This window comes from Ruditapes philippinarum, unplaced genomic scaffold (assembly GCF_026571515.1).
Source record: "Ruditapes philippinarum isolate M1 unplaced genomic scaffold, ASM2657151v2 ctg9616_1_1_1_1, whole genome shotgun sequence".
NCBI classification, from domain to species: domain Eukaryota; kingdom Metazoa; phylum Mollusca; class Bivalvia; order Venerida; family Veneridae; genus Ruditapes; species Ruditapes philippinarum.
In genome coordinates, this window is record NW_026858453.1 from 30374 (window position 1) to 49073 (window position 18700).

At 33.3% G+C, this 18700-nt stretch overlaps 1 protein-coding gene across 1 annotated transcript in view; it reads right to left on the minus strand.

Annotated features, from left to right (window-relative positions):
* LOC132753212 (uncharacterized) overlaps positions 1-18700 on the minus strand; it is a gene marked incomplete at its 5' end in the record, with an annotated part of 55516 nt that overhangs the window by 27013 nt on the left and 9803 nt on the right. Inside the window, 5 exons of the mRNA XM_060743655.1 lie at positions 575-729; positions 1865-1943; positions 6974-7195; positions 7742-8008; positions 15710-15919. Of these exons, the coding sequence (XP_060599638.1) occupies positions 575-729; positions 1865-1943; positions 6974-7195; positions 7742-8008; positions 15710-15919 (933 nt within the window). The remainder of the gene's footprint in view (positions 1-574; positions 730-1864; positions 1944-6973; positions 7196-7741; positions 8009-15709; positions 15920-18700) is intronic.

The window sequence follows — 18700 nt, forward strand, 5'->3', positions numbered from 1 at the left end:
GAAATTTCTTCACGGATTTAGTTAGCAGGCACGCAGGAATCAGTTCTCCCTTTTTCAGTAGAAGGACGAATAATTTTTTTTTCTTCTGTAATTTTGCGAAATTGTGTTTTTTTAAAACTACTTTGCAAAGTAAATGTATTTAGAATTTCTACTTTCAATTATATTAAAATTATATGAAACCTTTATGTTTAACGGATAAATACTTTCGCAAAAAGTCAATTCGCCAAATCAGCGTTTTTATATCACTTGTATAGTGGACGATTTACACGAACTTTGTCAAAAATGTAACATTAAAAACATTTTGTTGCACTGGGAATTTGTTGACATTTTCTGAAAATATACTATGCAACAGTCTTAGCTCTGTTTTTGTATGAGGAAAACAATTTTAGACTTGCAAGAAGGGAAAACATTTTTTTTTGCAAATATCACAATACTCACAAAAGCAATATATCTACTAAACGGTACTAGGCATTTAATTGTTTAGACTTTTATTACACTATCTCCTCTTAAAAAATAAATACTTAGTTGGTATGACTTGTTGAACACATATTTAAAACAATTTTATTAATTATACGTTTTGTGTGAAACCCATCTTCAGGAAATGGTTTCTCGCAGATGAAAAAAACGACCAAGTCTTCAAAACAATCTACTGTCGACCAAAGTTTTTCGGTGTTAAAAATCTCGAATGACATATAAGTACACTCTCCAGTTGCAGGTTGTCCGCTTCCCCTACAAAATCAAAGTCAAACCTCAATCACTTTAATCATTTCATATCAGAACATACACACGCACGTACACACGCACACACACACACACACACACACACACACAAAAGTCACGCACGCGAATACACACACGCACACACAAAAAGAATAAAAGAAACAACGCTCAAAAAGGGGTTTGAACGTCTTGTCTTATATCGAATTATGTCACATTACTGTCACAGAATACTCCGCAATATATATAACCGTACATTTGATCAGAATAATGTTTTTAAACAAACTATGCCAGTAATGAAAAAGCAAGGTAAACAACATGTCACGGTTCAGTAATGTTCTCTTTTTAGGGGAGACGGAAAGCTCAGCCGGTAGAACCGCGGTACGGTAACCCTAGAGTCCCGGGTTCGAGTACCGGTTAGGTAGCACATAGTTCTCACCCTCTGACATATGGCGCTCAACGGAAAACCGTGACGTAATGTATTTCAGAGTTTAATTCACATTGCTATGTAACTCTGTGGAATTTGAGGACGAATCTTAATATAGCAGGGAGTTTGTCACGCTTCAGGATTGTTCACTTTTCATCGGAGAAGATATGTAAGTAGCCGGATACCTCAGTCGGAACAGTCGCGGTAGAGTATTCCGAGGGTCCCGGGTTCGAATCCCGGTCAGGCGGCACATTCTTTTGACCCTGTGACATTTGGCGCCCAACGGGGCCGTGACTGTATACAGTTCAATTCACATTGCTCTATAACTCTTTGAAATTCGAGGACGATTTTCAATAAAGCAGGGGAGTATGTCACGGTTCAAAACTGTTCCCTATTTAGGTGAGAAGATTTATAAGTGGTCGAATAGCTCAGTCAGTAGAGCCACAGTACGGTATTACGAGGGTCCCGGGTTCGAGTCCCGGTCAGGCTGCACATTTTTCTGAATCTGCTCTTTCTAATCATGGAACAATTACTTGAATTGTTCACTGTTAATTCAAAGGTAAACAACATTTATTTATCCAGTTGGTAAACGATCGTCATTTCAAGCGTATGTCATTTAGCTTATGCCTTGCTTGTCCGGAGTGAATCATTTTATAAACAGTTTGGTATTAAAACTTATTTGGTTCAAAAATTGTTTTTAGTATAACAATAGATAATTACCAAGCACTGAAAGTAACGGGAATACCATTAATCCAGTAAAAACTTGTCTTCCTTCGTTTCTCTTTTACTCGCCTTAAACCTTAAGAAATCATAAATAGACATTAATTAAGATCAAAATATCAAATGTTTTATTTGATATTTACAAATAGCAATAATAAAATAATGTCTTCAAATGTTTTTAATGTACAGATTCGTTGTGCGTGCGTGCGTGCACGTGCGTGTGTGTGTGTTAAATTACTTAATATATTTCCTTAGTTTTCATTTTATTTGGAAATTTTAAATTGAAGCGAAAGCATACATCCTTTAGTCGTTTCTCTGCTCCTTTATTTTTTTAATCACGTGACTATAACTTTGAATTTACAGAATCATTTTTCATATAAAAGAGTTTATTTGACTGTAATATTGTTTGGCTTTAGATATAGGCGTGTGGAATATTATCCCTCATGTACAGACGCAACTAAACCGAGTTAGCAATTTTCATGTTATATTCCCGAGGGATCACACTTCATTAATATATTCAAGATTTGTTCTTGTTGTCGAGGTCATCAACCCCTTATATTTCCAATGTACATATCTATGCTGCTTGTAATTAACAAAGGTTTGGTTGCAAATTTGAAAAGGGATACATGTAATTTCAAAATGCCTGTGCGGGAAGATATGTAGGTGAGCAAATGATGCATACATTAAATTATTGTTAATTTGTAAAATTACTATTTTTACTTACAATATGATATGATATATTGTATATTGTTGCCAAACATTTATTTCTTTTTCATGCATTGGGCATTATAGAAAAGAAACTTAAAACACTCTTTTGAGGATACACTTTACAATGAGTGAAACAACACAGTGTCAACGTTTTTTAATTTTATGAAAATAATTCCTAGGTTATAGATTATTATATATGTCTCTGACATTGAACCTAAAATCCTTTTTTCAAATGATTTGCATTAAAAGAAATTAATTTGACCATTTTCACCATGATTCAATAGAAATAAGTTGATGTGAGCAAGGTGTAAAATTGGACCAATCAGTATCAATTTATGATTCACTTGCAGCACCTCTATATGGCGTAGTGTAAACCCAAAAGACGGTGAAATGATACGTACGTGGTTAACATTTTAAACTTGACACTTCCTGTCATAAAATTATTGGTTCCAAAATGAAATGGTGTTAGTTTTGTTATCGATTCAACTCCGTGACGGACTTTATCGAGACGGCCGCTGGACTAACAGACGGACGAATGACAAAGAATTATGAATGATTTTTCACGTGTGACAATTTCTTTGAATATTTAAATTTAACATCGTCAGGAGGCCAAAGTCTGGTTTCCATTGGTCTGACTTCGTTGTAGATGGACCGGATCAATTGCTTTGTATTTTGCTCAAGGTGAAACTAAAAATATATGGGCGCTTGTCGAACTGCGCTTTTTTATATCTTTATTTATAGCACCATTTTCCGAAGCCTGTCGTTACCTACGCAGTGATTTAATTTGGTAACCAAATGAACGGAAGTGGACCTGTTAGTTCGTATAGTAGCATATGGTGCCTTCATGTATACATTATAAAGGACTTTTTGTTACATTGGTGCAAATATTTGGAATAGAATAAAATCTTAATATACATTCTTCTATTTCTCTCGCATCCTTTAAAAATAAGTATAAATATGATATCAAATATCAAACAAATATTTTCATACCTCTGTCATTATGTTATAATACTTAATCATCCATGTATATTGTTAAAATATATGTAAATGGAAATTGTATAAATGATATTTAATGTCTTAAAGGAGCGTTTGTGAAACAAAGTTATAGGGCAGATCAAATCTAAATGGAATAGTTGTTATTGTTTTATGATGTTCTATGTTTTAATATATTTTGAAGAAGGCCACATTTAAAATTAAGATATGTTATTTGTTTTCTACGATTGAATATCTCCATGTGTTACCTTCTATAAATGAATTATTATTATAATTACTTTTATTATTACTATCGTTATTATTCCTGGCATTTTAGAGAATATTTAGTAAATATTCCACCGGTCTGCAGTAGTAAAACAAATTAACATAGTTTGCAGCAAAAAATGAAGTAGTTTGAACTTCTAAAATATAATGGGCTGGGTCATCTTTAGGTATTCTACGTAAATAAAATTTAATTTCTAAAATGTATCAACTTTTGTCAGAAAGACGTAGAAAATTCTCAAACAATTATTTGACAATACGAAGTAAATATTTAGTTAAAGATTAGAGTCACCTTAGGATTAATGCCGGTGATATTTCTTTCTTTCTTTCTTATATCCACCTTAGCATCACATGACTTACAGGACTCTCCATATTGCGAAGAGATTTGCTTATCATAGTAAAGTTTAACACGAAATTGGATACCAAACTCAGTTCGCTCGAACACGGAGGGGCGTGAAAATTTGTTCGAGAGATCGGTAGTTAGAGACATCCGCAGTTGAGTTTTATCATGTATCGCACTTTTTGAAGACATAGGTATGGATATTATGCTGGTTATATACTTGCTTATTGAGGTAAAAAACAATACAAATTACCTAGCCCTTACTCAAGGGAAGTACAAATATATATTGTCTGCTTACGAAAGGTGGTTGCTTAAAACATGTGTAACTGAAAACAACGTGTAAGTTTTGACAAATATTTGTTTTGCGGTTTAAGCCATGATACTGCTGAAAATCGGTGACCGCTGATTCAATCTTTACTTTAGATGATATAGATGTTTATCCTTTGCAGACACTATAGACTAACATTGCATCCATATGTTTGTGCAGATGATGAGCGTACTATATTTCATAATGATTTACAACATTATTGAATAATAAAACACGCTGTCGTGATTTAGCACAAGAAACACACTGGCAGTTACAGAAGTTATCATAAGAACTCTAGGATATCTTCAAAGTTATCACAAGAACTCCAAGACATTTCAAAATCGGGTATACATTTGTTAGCCGGGGCTTTATGTTTATAATTTTGCATTATAATTTTGCAATTATGAATGGCAAGGATGAAACCAGAAATTAACAGGTTAATAGGCATTGGCAAACAATTTGGGAATTTTACTCAAAACTACCAGGTTTTTAGCAAGAGGCGATGAAAAATGGCACATAAGTTTTTGACAAATGATACACGGTGTACGGCAAGTTTAATCCTTAAAGTTTAATTTAGCACATAACACTCGCTTTAAAAAGATAAAAATTATCATTGTTGATGAGTGCATGTTTTTGTAGTTTATACAGGAACGTTTTCCGACGAACTCCGTGACAGTTATCCCAAGAACTCCTTACAAGTTATCATAAGAACTCCATCACTCGTGTTACGATTCCTCCCCCGTGAAATTGCCGGTGTAATCGTTTGGAAAGTCTCTTTAATGTCAATGTAAGCAGTACTAAAAGAAACATGGCTACAAGATACAAGGATGTTATACTATTATTAGATAAACAAGGAATTATAGCAATCCATAAGTCCCCTACCGGTTAGAACCCCAGCAACATTCTAATGGGCCATTGGCCTTTCAATTTTACCAGTGAATGAATGACATGAATGAACTTAAATCGTTTGAGTTCTAAGTTTCTCTATATCACAGTAATGCTTTAAGTTTCCCTTCCTAGTAAGAAAATTATGTTTATACAACCTTGTCATATTATTACGATATGGGATTTTAAAGTAAATCCTATAAGGAATGAAGAAGTTGGAGTAAAAAATACCAATTTCTCGAAAAAAGTTCAAGGGGAACATAATTCTGGAAATAGCCTTGCTAGAGTATTTTACCTTCTCAAAAATGTTGAGTGATAATAAGAAACATATATATGAAGTTTTGAAGTAGATACATTAGGAAATAAAGAAGTTATTTAAAAAAAGACAACATTTTTTTCATAAAATTCTAAGTTCAGGGGAGGTAATACTGATAATTTTTGAGCTAGAGTTGTAAACTTGTCACATATGATGTGGTTGATGACCAGAAACTTATATTTAAAGTTTGAAGTAAACACCATAAGAAATAAAGAACTTATAGTGAAAAAGCTGAAAATCTTAAATCAGAAATCTTGAAATTCAAGCTATTTGTTGCCATAGCACCAGAATTTTTAACATAAGAAGAAAAGAAAAAGACGTGCATATTTTCCAGACTGCCATCTACCCATACTTCAAGTTCAAAAAAAATATTTTCAGTACTTTTGAATTATCACTGGATCCAGTTTATGTGTTAAATTTGCCATATTTTCAGACTATTTGTTGCCATAGCAACAAAAATGTTCAACATAGGAAGAAAAGAAAAAGACGTGCATAATTTCCAGACTGCCATCTACCCATATTTCAAGTTTCATAAAAATATTTTCAGTACTTTTTGAGTTATCACTGGATCTAGTTTAAGTGTTAAATTTACCATGTCTTCAGACTATTTGTTGCCATAGCAACCAAATTTTCTACATAAGAAGGAAACAAAAAAACATGCATAATCTCCACACTGCCATCTATCCATATATCAAGTTTCATAAAAATATTTTCAGTACTTTTTGCGTTTTCGCGGGATCCAGTTTTGTGGACGGACGGACTGACAGATAGACGGACGCTCGGACAGACAGACGGACGGACGGAGGGTAAACCTAAAGACCCTCCAGTTAAACCGGTAGGGGAATAAAAACAACACAACAACAGAATTTCAATAAAGAAACACTTTTGCCTTCTTACGTTTAAGCTTTATGTCTTAATTAATTCCGTGATGAAAATTCCATAAACATGTTTGAAAGAACAGCCGCACGGACAAACAACAATATAGGGATAATTAATTGAAATTCTAAGACGTCTTTTGAGAATACTATATCCCTCGTGATATAGTCGGCTTGAGAGCCTTTCATTGTTGTTTAAGTACATGATTTTTTTTTATGTTAAAAAATTTCCTTTTTTTTAAAATTAAATTTTTTTCTAAAAAGGGTATTTTTAAAAAAAAATTTTTTTAAATTTTTAACATGTTAGATGTCGTTTACTCTTAATCACCCGTCTTTGTGAAATTTCAAGCATGTAACTTAAAATCAAAATTAGAATAATGCTTAAATTATTCCAAAAACATTACATTTTTTAATAAAGATTTACCAATAAATGCTCCTGGATTAGTATGTTCATCTACTCCATGCTTCAGCATCGCACGTTGTTTATATAACTGACTTCGAAGTAAGAACTGGATGTAAGTCATTTCTTTTTTTGATGTTATAGTGACAAGATGTTCGTTGCGCTCAAGGCAATTATTGCTGGCATTATTCCATGAAACTTTTTCAGATGATATGGAGTAGCACTTTTTGAAAAACCTTGCACAAACTAAAGATAGAAACAGTAGTTTTCATTTATTGTTTCCTTGGAAAATATATATCATGCATTAAACGCTTTTTCCTGGATAAATTATGAATACTTACCTGTAAAAAAGTGTTCACCTTTAAACATCGTATACTCTACTTTAGACTTAGGAAATAAAAGAATCCTTTTTCAAAATAAAATTTGGCATTAAAGTGGCATTATGTCCATCCAAATGTAAATGGTCAAAATAATTTTAGATTTTTGCCGCACTTGCATTCAATTCTATCGTGTAGTCTATGTGTATAATCAAACTCCCAAGTGACCCACGGAGTTCAATTTATAAATTATATTTTAGGCAGTTGTTATATTTTATCCTTAACATTTTCATAATAAATCATTGTTAATGACAAGTTTAATAGTCAATCATTTTAATATTAATATATAGTCAATTTAGCCCAGAGAAAAAAATTCGCATTCGTCACATTATAAAGTTCAATTGATAAAATATATTTCGTTTACAGTTAAAACATTGTTCGTTGCTTTATATTTGCTAAATATTGAAATATGTACCTGCTAAATCTGTTGAATCAATTCCCTTCACCTCAGTAGTATTCTTTACAAACGAATGCTCTGATATTTTATATTGCAGCCGAAATCCTTCAATGTCCTCTACTCTTTTGCCAATATAACTTATTTTTTCATTTCTAACAGGTTTGTAATGCAAATTAATCTTTGAACCTGTTGATTTGTATGTCTGTGGCGGTTGATACGTAGAGCAAATGTAGGCGTTTTCACCACGGTCTTCTATCCAGAAGTTTGATTTTATTTCTGTAAATCCTTTTTTAATGCAATAAAATACTATCTTTTAGATTATTTTGTTTTGACTGGTTTAACGGCGAACCAACACAACTTAGGTCATATCGCGCCAAAACAGGAAGCATAATTTTGGCAAACGTCGGCAGTTACAAACTTTAAGCAACACCAGGCCTGGGGTCAAAACCACCTCACCTGCTGGAGCTAGGAGTTGCAAAGACTCAAGGAAACTGAACCCATTTATTCCTTTCTTTTCTTACAATCAGACATGGATAAACTGTGGCTACAATTCTGATGCATCAACACTTAAAGGCAGCCCCTTTAACGTAAAACTTTCTTTACCTTATGAAACTGATGTTAAACATTTACAAGGAAGCGCCCACGAAAATGTAAAAACTTTTGGCCCAACCCTTTCGTGTACTTTTGTTGATGTAAATGAATTGCTGTATATACATTTACTGAGAATGAAATTCTTCTATATTCATGTTTGCAAAGTTAATTAATTTATTATCCCCCTTGTGGCTGAGGCGTGCCTTTATTTAATAATATTTTTTGCATATATTATTGTACAAGTACGGCTGATAAAAATTAAAATCCGTGAGTCTGTACAAAAAGGTGTATGTGAACAATCTCTACATCTCAATATTTTAAATTATTATACTTAATATATCTTTCAATGTAAAACTCAAATAGGCCTAATTGAATATCAGCCTCCTAGGATAAATTCCACGGAGTATATTTCTTATATCACCTGGGGCACATAACTCTTGCAAATTAACTCCATGTTAAGCATTTTGTAAAGTTTCACTAGACTTTGTTACAATACCTTTCGGTATTTATATAAAGTAAATTACACATGGGTGATAGAGGATTTTGCCAACCTTTGAACTGGCATAGTACCAGTCCTCGGGTTGACAATATCCTCTATCACCCGACAACCATTTGTTATTTATAAAGTATTGAATCTGCTGATGATAAATAAATTAATGCTTATTTAGTACCCAAGGCATCTGCCATAAGTAGATATAATTATATAAAACAATTCGGGTACAGGAAAAAAAAGATTACATTAATATTAAGCATCGTCCGTTGCTTCCTAGTAAACTTATAAAACTGTTTCAAAGCAGGTTAATTAGAAATAGCAAACACTGGTTTATATTTTGAAGTGACTATACATTGTTAAATCAATTACTGAATTCTATTGGACGAATTCAATGCTGTCAGAATATGAAGCTAAATATAAACAAGGACGATTGGCATTTAATGAACTCATCCGAAACACAACATTGAAACAAAGGACCACCGGCAGAAGCGGAGCAGGACACAACATAAAACAGAAGAGGACACAAGGGCAAACTACTGACGGCGTGTTATAGTCTAATAAATAGTTCAAAATAGGTAATCATAGAAATCACAATGAAGATTATTGATTTAAAGGTCAAAACAATGACAATAACGTAGTTGGAGGGACCAGAGGGCCAGGGGAGAGGGTTGGATGGGACAGAATTGAATAACAAGAGGGTCATTACCGCCCTAAATTGCTCACCTGATCCATCGAATTCATCCACAGTTACCTAGACAAGCATTCTTACCAAAGTTACATGACAAGTGAGTCAAAAATGTGACCACTAGAGTGTTAACAAGGATTATCCATATTTAAGCAGTGTGACCTAGTTTTTACCCAGGTGACCCATATTCGAACTTGACCTAGAAATCATCAAAACAAACTTTCAGACCAATTTCCGAATACTTTGATCAAAACAGTTGCCACTAGAGTGTTTTTCTATTTTCAGCTACGGTGACCTAGTTTTTCATACGGGATGACACATGTTCGATATTATCCGAGCAATTACCTAGACAAGCCTCTGACAAAATTTGATGATAATTGAATAAAACATGTGACCACTAGAGTGTTAACAATGTTTTTCCATATTTAGGCAGTGTGACCTAATTTTTCATCCGAGATAAACAATGTTCGAACTTGACCTAGAAATCATCAAGACAAACTTTCAGACCAATTTACAATTTACAGGATATTTGGATCAAAACAGTAGCCACTAGAGTGTTAACAAGATGTTTTTCTATTTTTAGCTCCTGTGACATAGTTTTTCATTCGAGATGAGCCATGTTCAAACTACTCATCCGAGCAATGACCTAGACAAGCATCCTGACAAAGTTTGATGATAATTGAGTCAAAAATGTGACCACAAAAGTGTTAACAAGATTTTTCTAATTTTAGCTTCTGTGACCTAGTTTTTCATCCGAGATGATCCATGTTTGAACTCATCCGAGCTATCACCTAGAACAGCATCCTGACCAATGTTGATGATGATTGAGGCAAACATCTGACCGCTAGAGTGTTAACAAGGCTTTTCTATTTTCAGCTCCGTTGACCAAGTTTTTCATACGAGATGACACATTTTCAATATTGTCATAGCAAAGACCTAGACAAGCATCCTGACCAAGTTTGATGATAATTGAGTCAAAAATGTGACCACAAGAGTTTTAACAAGATTTTTCTATTTTTAGCTCCTGTGACTTGATTTTTCATTCGAGATGACCCATGTTCGAACTTATTCGAGCAATTACCTAGACAAGCATCCTGACAAAATTTGATGATGATTGAGTCAAAAAAGTGACCACTAGAGTGTTAACAAGATTTTTTCTAATTTTAGCTTCTGTGACCTAGTTTTTCATCCGAGATGATCCATGTTCGAACTCATACGAGCTATCACCTAGACAAGCATCCTGACCAATGTTGATGATGATTGACGCAAAAATGTGACCGCAAGATTGTTAAAAAGTCTTTTCTATTTTTAGCTCCGGTGACCTTGTTATTCATCCGAGATGACCCATGTTCAAACTCATTTGAACTATCACCTAGCCAAGCTGATAAAGTTTGATGATGATTGAGGCAAAAATGTGACCAGTAGAGTGTTAACAAGGTTTTTCTATTTCTAGCTCCGGTGACCTAGTTTTTTTTGGAGATGGCCCATGTTCGAACTCATCCGAGCTATCAACTAGATAAGTTTCCAGACAAAGTTTGATGATGATTGAGGCAAACATGTGACCGCAAGAGTGTTTACGAACAATTGTGGACGGACGACGGACAATCAGCGATCCTAAAAGCTCACCATGAGCTAGCTCGGGTGAGCTAAAAAATTAGGGAAAAGGTAATGAAACTTACTTAAAACAAAAAAGGACAAAAATCACATATAGCAATATAAAGAAGTACATCTAAGGAACATAGGCGGTGTGTTGAACTGCTTAATGGTGCACCAAACCTTTTTAAACCAACGTGTTTCTGTAGTAAATTAAATAAAATGAATCCCAATCAAGCAAAACATTTATTATGGTGACTATAGTAACACAATTGTCACAATTAGGAAACAGGCTATGAATAGGACGATCACAATCATTAAGAAACAGGCTCTTTTTGTTTAAGCAAAGACATGTAAAAGCCAGGCTTAAGGTGAGCACCTTGATTGTAAAAGAAATTATGCTTAATACCCAGCGATTCATGTGACTCAAAGTCTCAATATTCATAGAGTTATCGTTTTATAATGTTAAAGACCCCTGGTTTAGGTGCCGATGCATAAAAAGTCAATGTCCCAGTGACCTTAAATGTAAAAGAATAATTTAAGCAACAACCTATTAATTCTTAAAATTATATCGTTTTTCGGGTAATGGCCCTCTTTTTTGGCGAAAATGCATTTTGATTATCTCTGCGACACAAAACATGTATAATATTATATATTTGTGTTCTTTTGAGATACTTGTTTTATGGAATTGAGAAGCTGAATTAAAATAACACATGAACATACTATATTTTCTGGCAATTGCATGGGAGTTGGGGGCGGGTGCCTTACTATCCAGAAACGTATTCGGTTAAGACACTACCTCAGATATATTGTTATGTTCAGAATATAGGAATGAAAAAAAAGTAGCTCACAGAGAATAATTTCTTAGTTGAACTACAGAAAAGCAGAGACAGTTACTAGGAAAGGGAAATATTCCTGGCAAATTTCATAATTAGACTTAAAAGAGTTCCGTTTGTCCATCTATAAGTCCGTCTGGACCCCTTTTTAACTCAAAATGTACTCAAAAGAGAGAGAGAGAGAGAGAGAGAGAGAGAGAGAGAGAGAGGGAGAGAGAGAGAGAGAGAGAGAGAGAGAGAGAGAGAGAGAGAGAGAGAGAGAGAGAGAGAGAGAGAGAGGGAGAGAGAGAGAGAGGGAGAGGGAGAGGGAGAGAGAGAGACAGACAGACAGACAGACAGACATACAGACAGACACATAGAGAGAGAGAGAGTGACAGTGAACCGTTACAGCAAGCACGAAATTTCACCATGACATAATGTTTAGCATAATGTTGGTCAATTTTGAGTTCAGAGATCAATGAATACGTTGTCAAAATTAACAAAGTTAACAAAATAAAACAAAACGTTTTCCTCCAAACTTAATCTTCCTGTGTATGTTTCGAAACAAAATATCTTCATGTAAAGAATAGTAAAATCGAAAATATTAATAAATATTAATTTGTCAAATGTTTCTTTAGGCCACCGCAGCATCTGCGATGCGGTGGCATATAGCGATTCACATGTGTGTGTGTGTGTGTGTGTGTGTGTGCGTGCGTGCGTGTGTGTGTGTGTGTGTGTGTGTGTGTGTGTGTGTGTGTGTGCGTGCGTGTGTGTGTGTTATAGATTATATAGTGAACTTAAAAAATCTACTTGTGAAAAACAACTAGTTCTATTTGAACCAAACTTTGCAGGATTGATCATGGGTGAAGGGCTTCCAAAGTTTTTCAAAGCATTTTATTCCGTGCAGAAATCTTGTTGCCATGGCAACTAAAAGAACTTTTAAGGATAAATTTTTAAAAAATCCTCTTGTAAAGACCCACAAGGCCTAGAGCATAGATATTTTGCATTAGGCATTGTCTGGTAGACCTCTAACAAGATTGTTCAAATTATAGTCCTTTGATCAAATTTTGCCCCGCCCAGAGAGTCATTGATTTCACTATACAGTATGTACATATAGTAAAAACTTAAAATACCTTGTTCTTGTCTGAACGTACAAGGCTTTTAGTTTTGATATTTGGTTTATGATATTATCTATAGATACTCTGCCAAAATTGTTTAAATTTTGCCTGTAACATCAAAATTAGCCCCTCCCCCGGGGTCATAGGTTTTCCTTTTATGTATATAATAAAAACTTAAAAATCATCTTCTCGAAATTGACAAAGGCTAGAGATAAGACATTTTGCATGAAACATTGTGTAGTGAGCCTCTACCAAGATTGTTCAAATTATAGCCCTGGAATCAAAATTGGTCATTGCCCCGGTGGTCATTGAATTTCACTATATACATATAGTAAAAATGAAAAATGTTATTGTCTAAAGGTACAAGGCTGAGAGCTTTGATATTTAGTACATGTTATCATTTATAGGTACTCTACCAAATTTGTTCAAACTTTTTCTAGCGTCAAAATTAGCCCCGCCCCTGGGGTGATAGGTTTTCTTATATGTATATAGTAAAAATCATCTTCTCTAAACTGACGAACTTAAGACTACAGGTTAGATATTTTGCATTAACCATTGTGTAGTGATCCTCTGTTCAAATTATAGCCCTGGGGTAAAAATTGGCCCCGCCCAGGGAGTCATTGGTTTGCATTCACTATGTACATATAGGAAAAAATAAAAATCTTCTTGTATAAAGGTACAAGGCTAAGAGCTTTGATATTTTGTATATATGTCATCTAAGGGTCCTTTGCCAAAGTTGTTTAAATTATGCTCCTAGTGTTAAAATTGTCCTGCCCCAGAGGCGATAGTTTTCCTAATATGTAAATAGTAAAAACTTGAACTGAACTAACAGAGGCTAGAGGTTAGATATTTGGCATAATACTTTGTGTAGTTAACCTCTACTAAGACTGTTCAAATTATAGCCCTGGTGTCAAAATTTGGCCCTCCTCGGGGTCATTGATTATCACTATGTACATATAGTGAACAATTAAAAATCTTCTTGTCTGAAGGAAGAAGGCTTAGATCTTTGATGTTTGCTTTATAATATCAGCTATAGGTCCTCTACCAAAGTTGTTCAAATTTTGCCCTTGGTGTCAAACTTGGCCCTGCCCAGGGGCATTGATATTCATTATGTTTGAATAGTAAAAACAGATACTAAAACAAATGTATTCAGAATTGGAGAAACCTACAGCATAGATATTTGACATAAAATGTAATTCGGTGGACCTGTATCAAGATTGTTGTATTAAACCCTTGGGTCAAAAGTTTGCCTTGCCCAAGGGGACAGTAACCTTCTTTCTTGTCATTTGATGTACAGCCAAAGAATTTGGACTATGTTCACAGTTTAACTTTTAAAATTAAACTTTGATATCAAGTGACCTAGATTTTGATGATGTGGCCTACTTTCTAGTCCTTTGATATGCAGTTATGAAATTTGAACCATGATTCAGATGTTAAATCAACTTTGATATCAACTGGCCTAGATTTTTACAAATTGTCTTACTGTGTTGTCCTTTGATGTACAGTTTTAAATTTTGGCCAAGTGAAATATGACCCTCACCACCAAATGCATTAGATTATAAATAGCAGTCAAACTTATTTTGCATTGATAGATTTCTACTCTGATCTTTTATTTGAATAATAATAGATTTAACCACTAATCTGATAAGAAGAATTAGATAGTCAGTATTCTATGCATTATGGCAATCTTCAATTGTATCAAAACAAAGAAAATATGTTCCTACATTACTATTTAGTGTTGTATTAATGCGATGGCATAGCATTTTTCACAAATGCATTCTTGTTTTTATCTTAACTCTGATAGAAGAGAATGGTTGTAAAATGAATGTTGAATAGAAAGTAAAACAATCGATACAGATAAAAGCCACCAAAAAGGCGACTGGTATGCATAAATTCCATCGTTAATCGTAAAACTCGTTTCATTACTGTGTAACAATAAAGTTTTGTTGGAAATGAAGCCCAATATTTGGCTAAAACACAAAGAAGTGAAGTTGCAATTGACTTATCACGAAATAACCCTAATCGGAAGTTTTATTATTATAAAAGAAAGGCAGTGAATCTCCGTAAATATCCATTTGTTCTTCTAACCTTACTAAGAAAATATTGAAAAAAAGCGCAAAGATTGAAAAAGTTTATCAGAATCAATCTGATTCGTTACAAACCTGCAAGTTCATGTGACTAACATGTGTATTACTGTACGGAGTAAAATTGTATCAGGTAGGAAGGAGAAATAACGTTAATTGGTTATCACTGAAACAACCTAAAGAACTGTTTTACCATTTATTGATCACAAACGCAAAAAAAGTTTGACTGCTATTTATAGGATTTACTACAGATTATACTATTTATAAAATGGACCAAAGAAGATACACATTAGGCTACCATTTGACTTCGAGATAGAGATAACTATTGCAGTAATATTCAAATAGTCTTATGAAATAGGACGCAAAGGACTGTAGATAAAGAATTTTGGTATATTGCCATATTTTGCAAAGCTTAGACAGAAAATATATAAATATTGAAACATTTAATTAGTGTTGTATTAAGTTAATAATAAGGACAAATTGGACATAAACAGTTACTGTGATAACAATATACATTTACTTTACACAAAACCCCATCTTTATTCATTCATACAAAATAAAAACAATGACAACAACAATATAGATTTGTATATTAGAATGCACTTACTGGACCCTTCATATCTAAAACACGCAATGCAGAAATCGATGAAGGTGATGTCAATGGTTTGATGTTTTCCGGCTTGAATTGCGAACAGTTCCCACTTTAACGGATGATATAAATAAGAAAGAGATGTAAGAAACATACTTGGTTTATTGCACAGTTCTCGTCTTATATTAGAGAGTCCATTTAAATCTAGTGAAAAGCAGGCTGGAGTGTCTGGAAGATAATAAATAAAAAAAATTGTTTGGTTAGTTTGTATGGTAAAATATATAATGTCATAATTCATTACATTTGAATAAAAACATTTCTACTGACAAATATATTTCGACCAGGAAACAACTGGACGGATCATTTTGAACCTAAGTAGGTAGCTTAAACTGTAAAGTTTTTTTCAAGACTGGGAATCAGAACTGCGTCGTATCTTACCAAATGTAAACAAACGTCGCCATGTTAGAACAAAAAGGTATGTTTTGTTAATAACTCTTTTTGTTAGAAATGATTGAAAACCAGATATATATTTATAAAAACGCTTCACTGTTTTCCGTTTCGTTCGGTGTATGTTGCTTGCACAACTATTTTTGTAAAACAAAAGCTATAGCGAACTCGAAACTCGAGGTCGGCCAGATATTTTATGAAGTTTTGTGGGTACGACGTAGTTCATATTGCTTTATTCATTGTTTTTTTACTTCTAATCTATTTTATACTCGTTTCAGAGTTTACGATAAACTTCAAAATATAATTTTGCATCATTCATTTAAGTTCATTAAACTTCATTAAAAAGGATGTTTATTTTCCAAGACAAAAATGAGTTATACGACATGGTACGACGCATTTGAATAGTAAATATGATACGATGCAGTTTTGTTTTTGGTAGCCTTGTCAACAGGGATAATTTTTGCAATATATATGTCTATTTTACTGAATAATCAATTGTGCTTGATGAAAAAAGATCATTCACGGTTTGAAGCAATGGTCTGTTTCTTTTGAGTATTTAGCAACTTAATACGTTGTTTCATTTTCAATATAATATTTGTTTTGTTTACATTGCAGAAGCTAGATTTCAGATAAAAATGAACGTCTTACTTAATTCGTCATAATAACTTATATAATTTGTTAAATTTTCCTGTATGTTCAATATCAACCTTATATTTTTTGGCAAAGATAAAGATGTTTATGAACTCGAATAACAAATTCATATTGGCTAGCTACGCTCTAAGTAAACTCGGCCTCGATCGGACACACATGAGTGAATAATTGTTTCAACAAAATTTGTGAATTTTTGTCTGATGTCAGTTGTACAAATAAGCATCGTTTTAATAAACTTCTGGTATGAGGTTTTAAGATTACAAATATTTGAATTAATTATTATAAAGAAAATAACATATATTTTGTTTTTGTTGAAATGAAATATTTTCTTGCTCTATAAGAACACTTTTGCTTTTGACATTAACATTATAAAAATATATAAAAAATATAAAAATGTGTCAGTGGTGTGGAGAGAAGAGAAAAGTTGAATATAACCAGGGAGTGGTAACCCCTTTGAAGTCATTTTCTGAAAAGATATTGTTTATGTGTCAGGCAATTCATTATCATAGAACAATCACACTTTCGTAAAGATGCACAAATTTAAGAAATGCATCAAGTCTATGGAAAACTCAATGCGATAATCTGATCTAAATCTTTGAAAATATTCTACAATACTATTGAAACAACTCATGCCTCGCATATAACTGTATCAAGTTTAACGGTGTCAAGCGTAAAATGCCATTTAAAACGGACACCTACTTGACAAAATAATTTGTAGTTTTATCATTTATAACTCGATATTGAAAATTAAAAGTTTATTGTGGAAAAATGATATTGTCTTTCAAATACTTAATGCTGAAACAATAAAGTCTTATTAATCGAAACGGAAATACACAGGTGCACAACTGCACATGCTGATCATCATTCCTGTAAAGTTTCATGACTCTAGGTCAAATAATTTTTTAGCTATGTGCAACACAAGTTAAAAATTGCGAATTTTTACTAAGTCAAGGGCAATAACTCTAAAAATACTAAATTTATTCACACGATAATACCCAAGTGCACAACTACACATGCTGTCAGGTTTCATGATTCTAGGTCAAATAAATTTTGAGGTACGCGCGACACAAAAGAGAACGGATGGAAGGACGGACGGACATGCCAATATTTGTGGTTTATGTGCTTTTTCTTTCATCTTTATGTGGCATTTTCCCATAAACCAGTAAAATTACCACATATACCAGTAGGTTTATGGGATTTTCTTCTAACTTAAATTATGGACGGAATGAAGCTCATAGAGCATTGGATGTTCGTCCTGATAGACGGACGGACTGTGGGATGTGCAAGGGTGAATCTAAATCCCCCCTTATGTGGGAGCACAATAAAAACTGAATAATTTCAAATAAAATAATTTTTGTTTTGGCATGCTTTTTTAGTAACCTGTTCTTGATAAAATTAAATACGCTTTTTGAAACGCTCTTAGTAACTTGCATGAAATGCTTTTAACTCACTTTTATGTTCAGATTTACTAAAAAGTAGGATCCTGACCGCTAAGTTGTCATGACTTGATTGAATTATAAATTTATAAAGTCAATTTATGTGAAAAAAATATCTACTCTATTTTAAATCTCCCCTATAACGATAGTTTATAGAGACAAATGAATGCTAAGCGCAATTAGATTCTGAATGCAAACATTCAAATGACATAGCTAAGGTCCTGTAAGTTATATTTGGCATATCTGATATGTTTGTACTTTGTATGATTTGTTTATAGATAATACACATATTACCGTATTATAGCTGATTAGATTAAACTCATTGAGATAACCTTATTGATGATCGTGTTCTGATTGACACAACAATTTTATCTCTGATCGTGTCATATACACTTTGATGATTCCCCTTATGATATGATACATCATGTAAATAATAATCAGATTAAAATGAGTTGTTACATAATATTGTTATGTA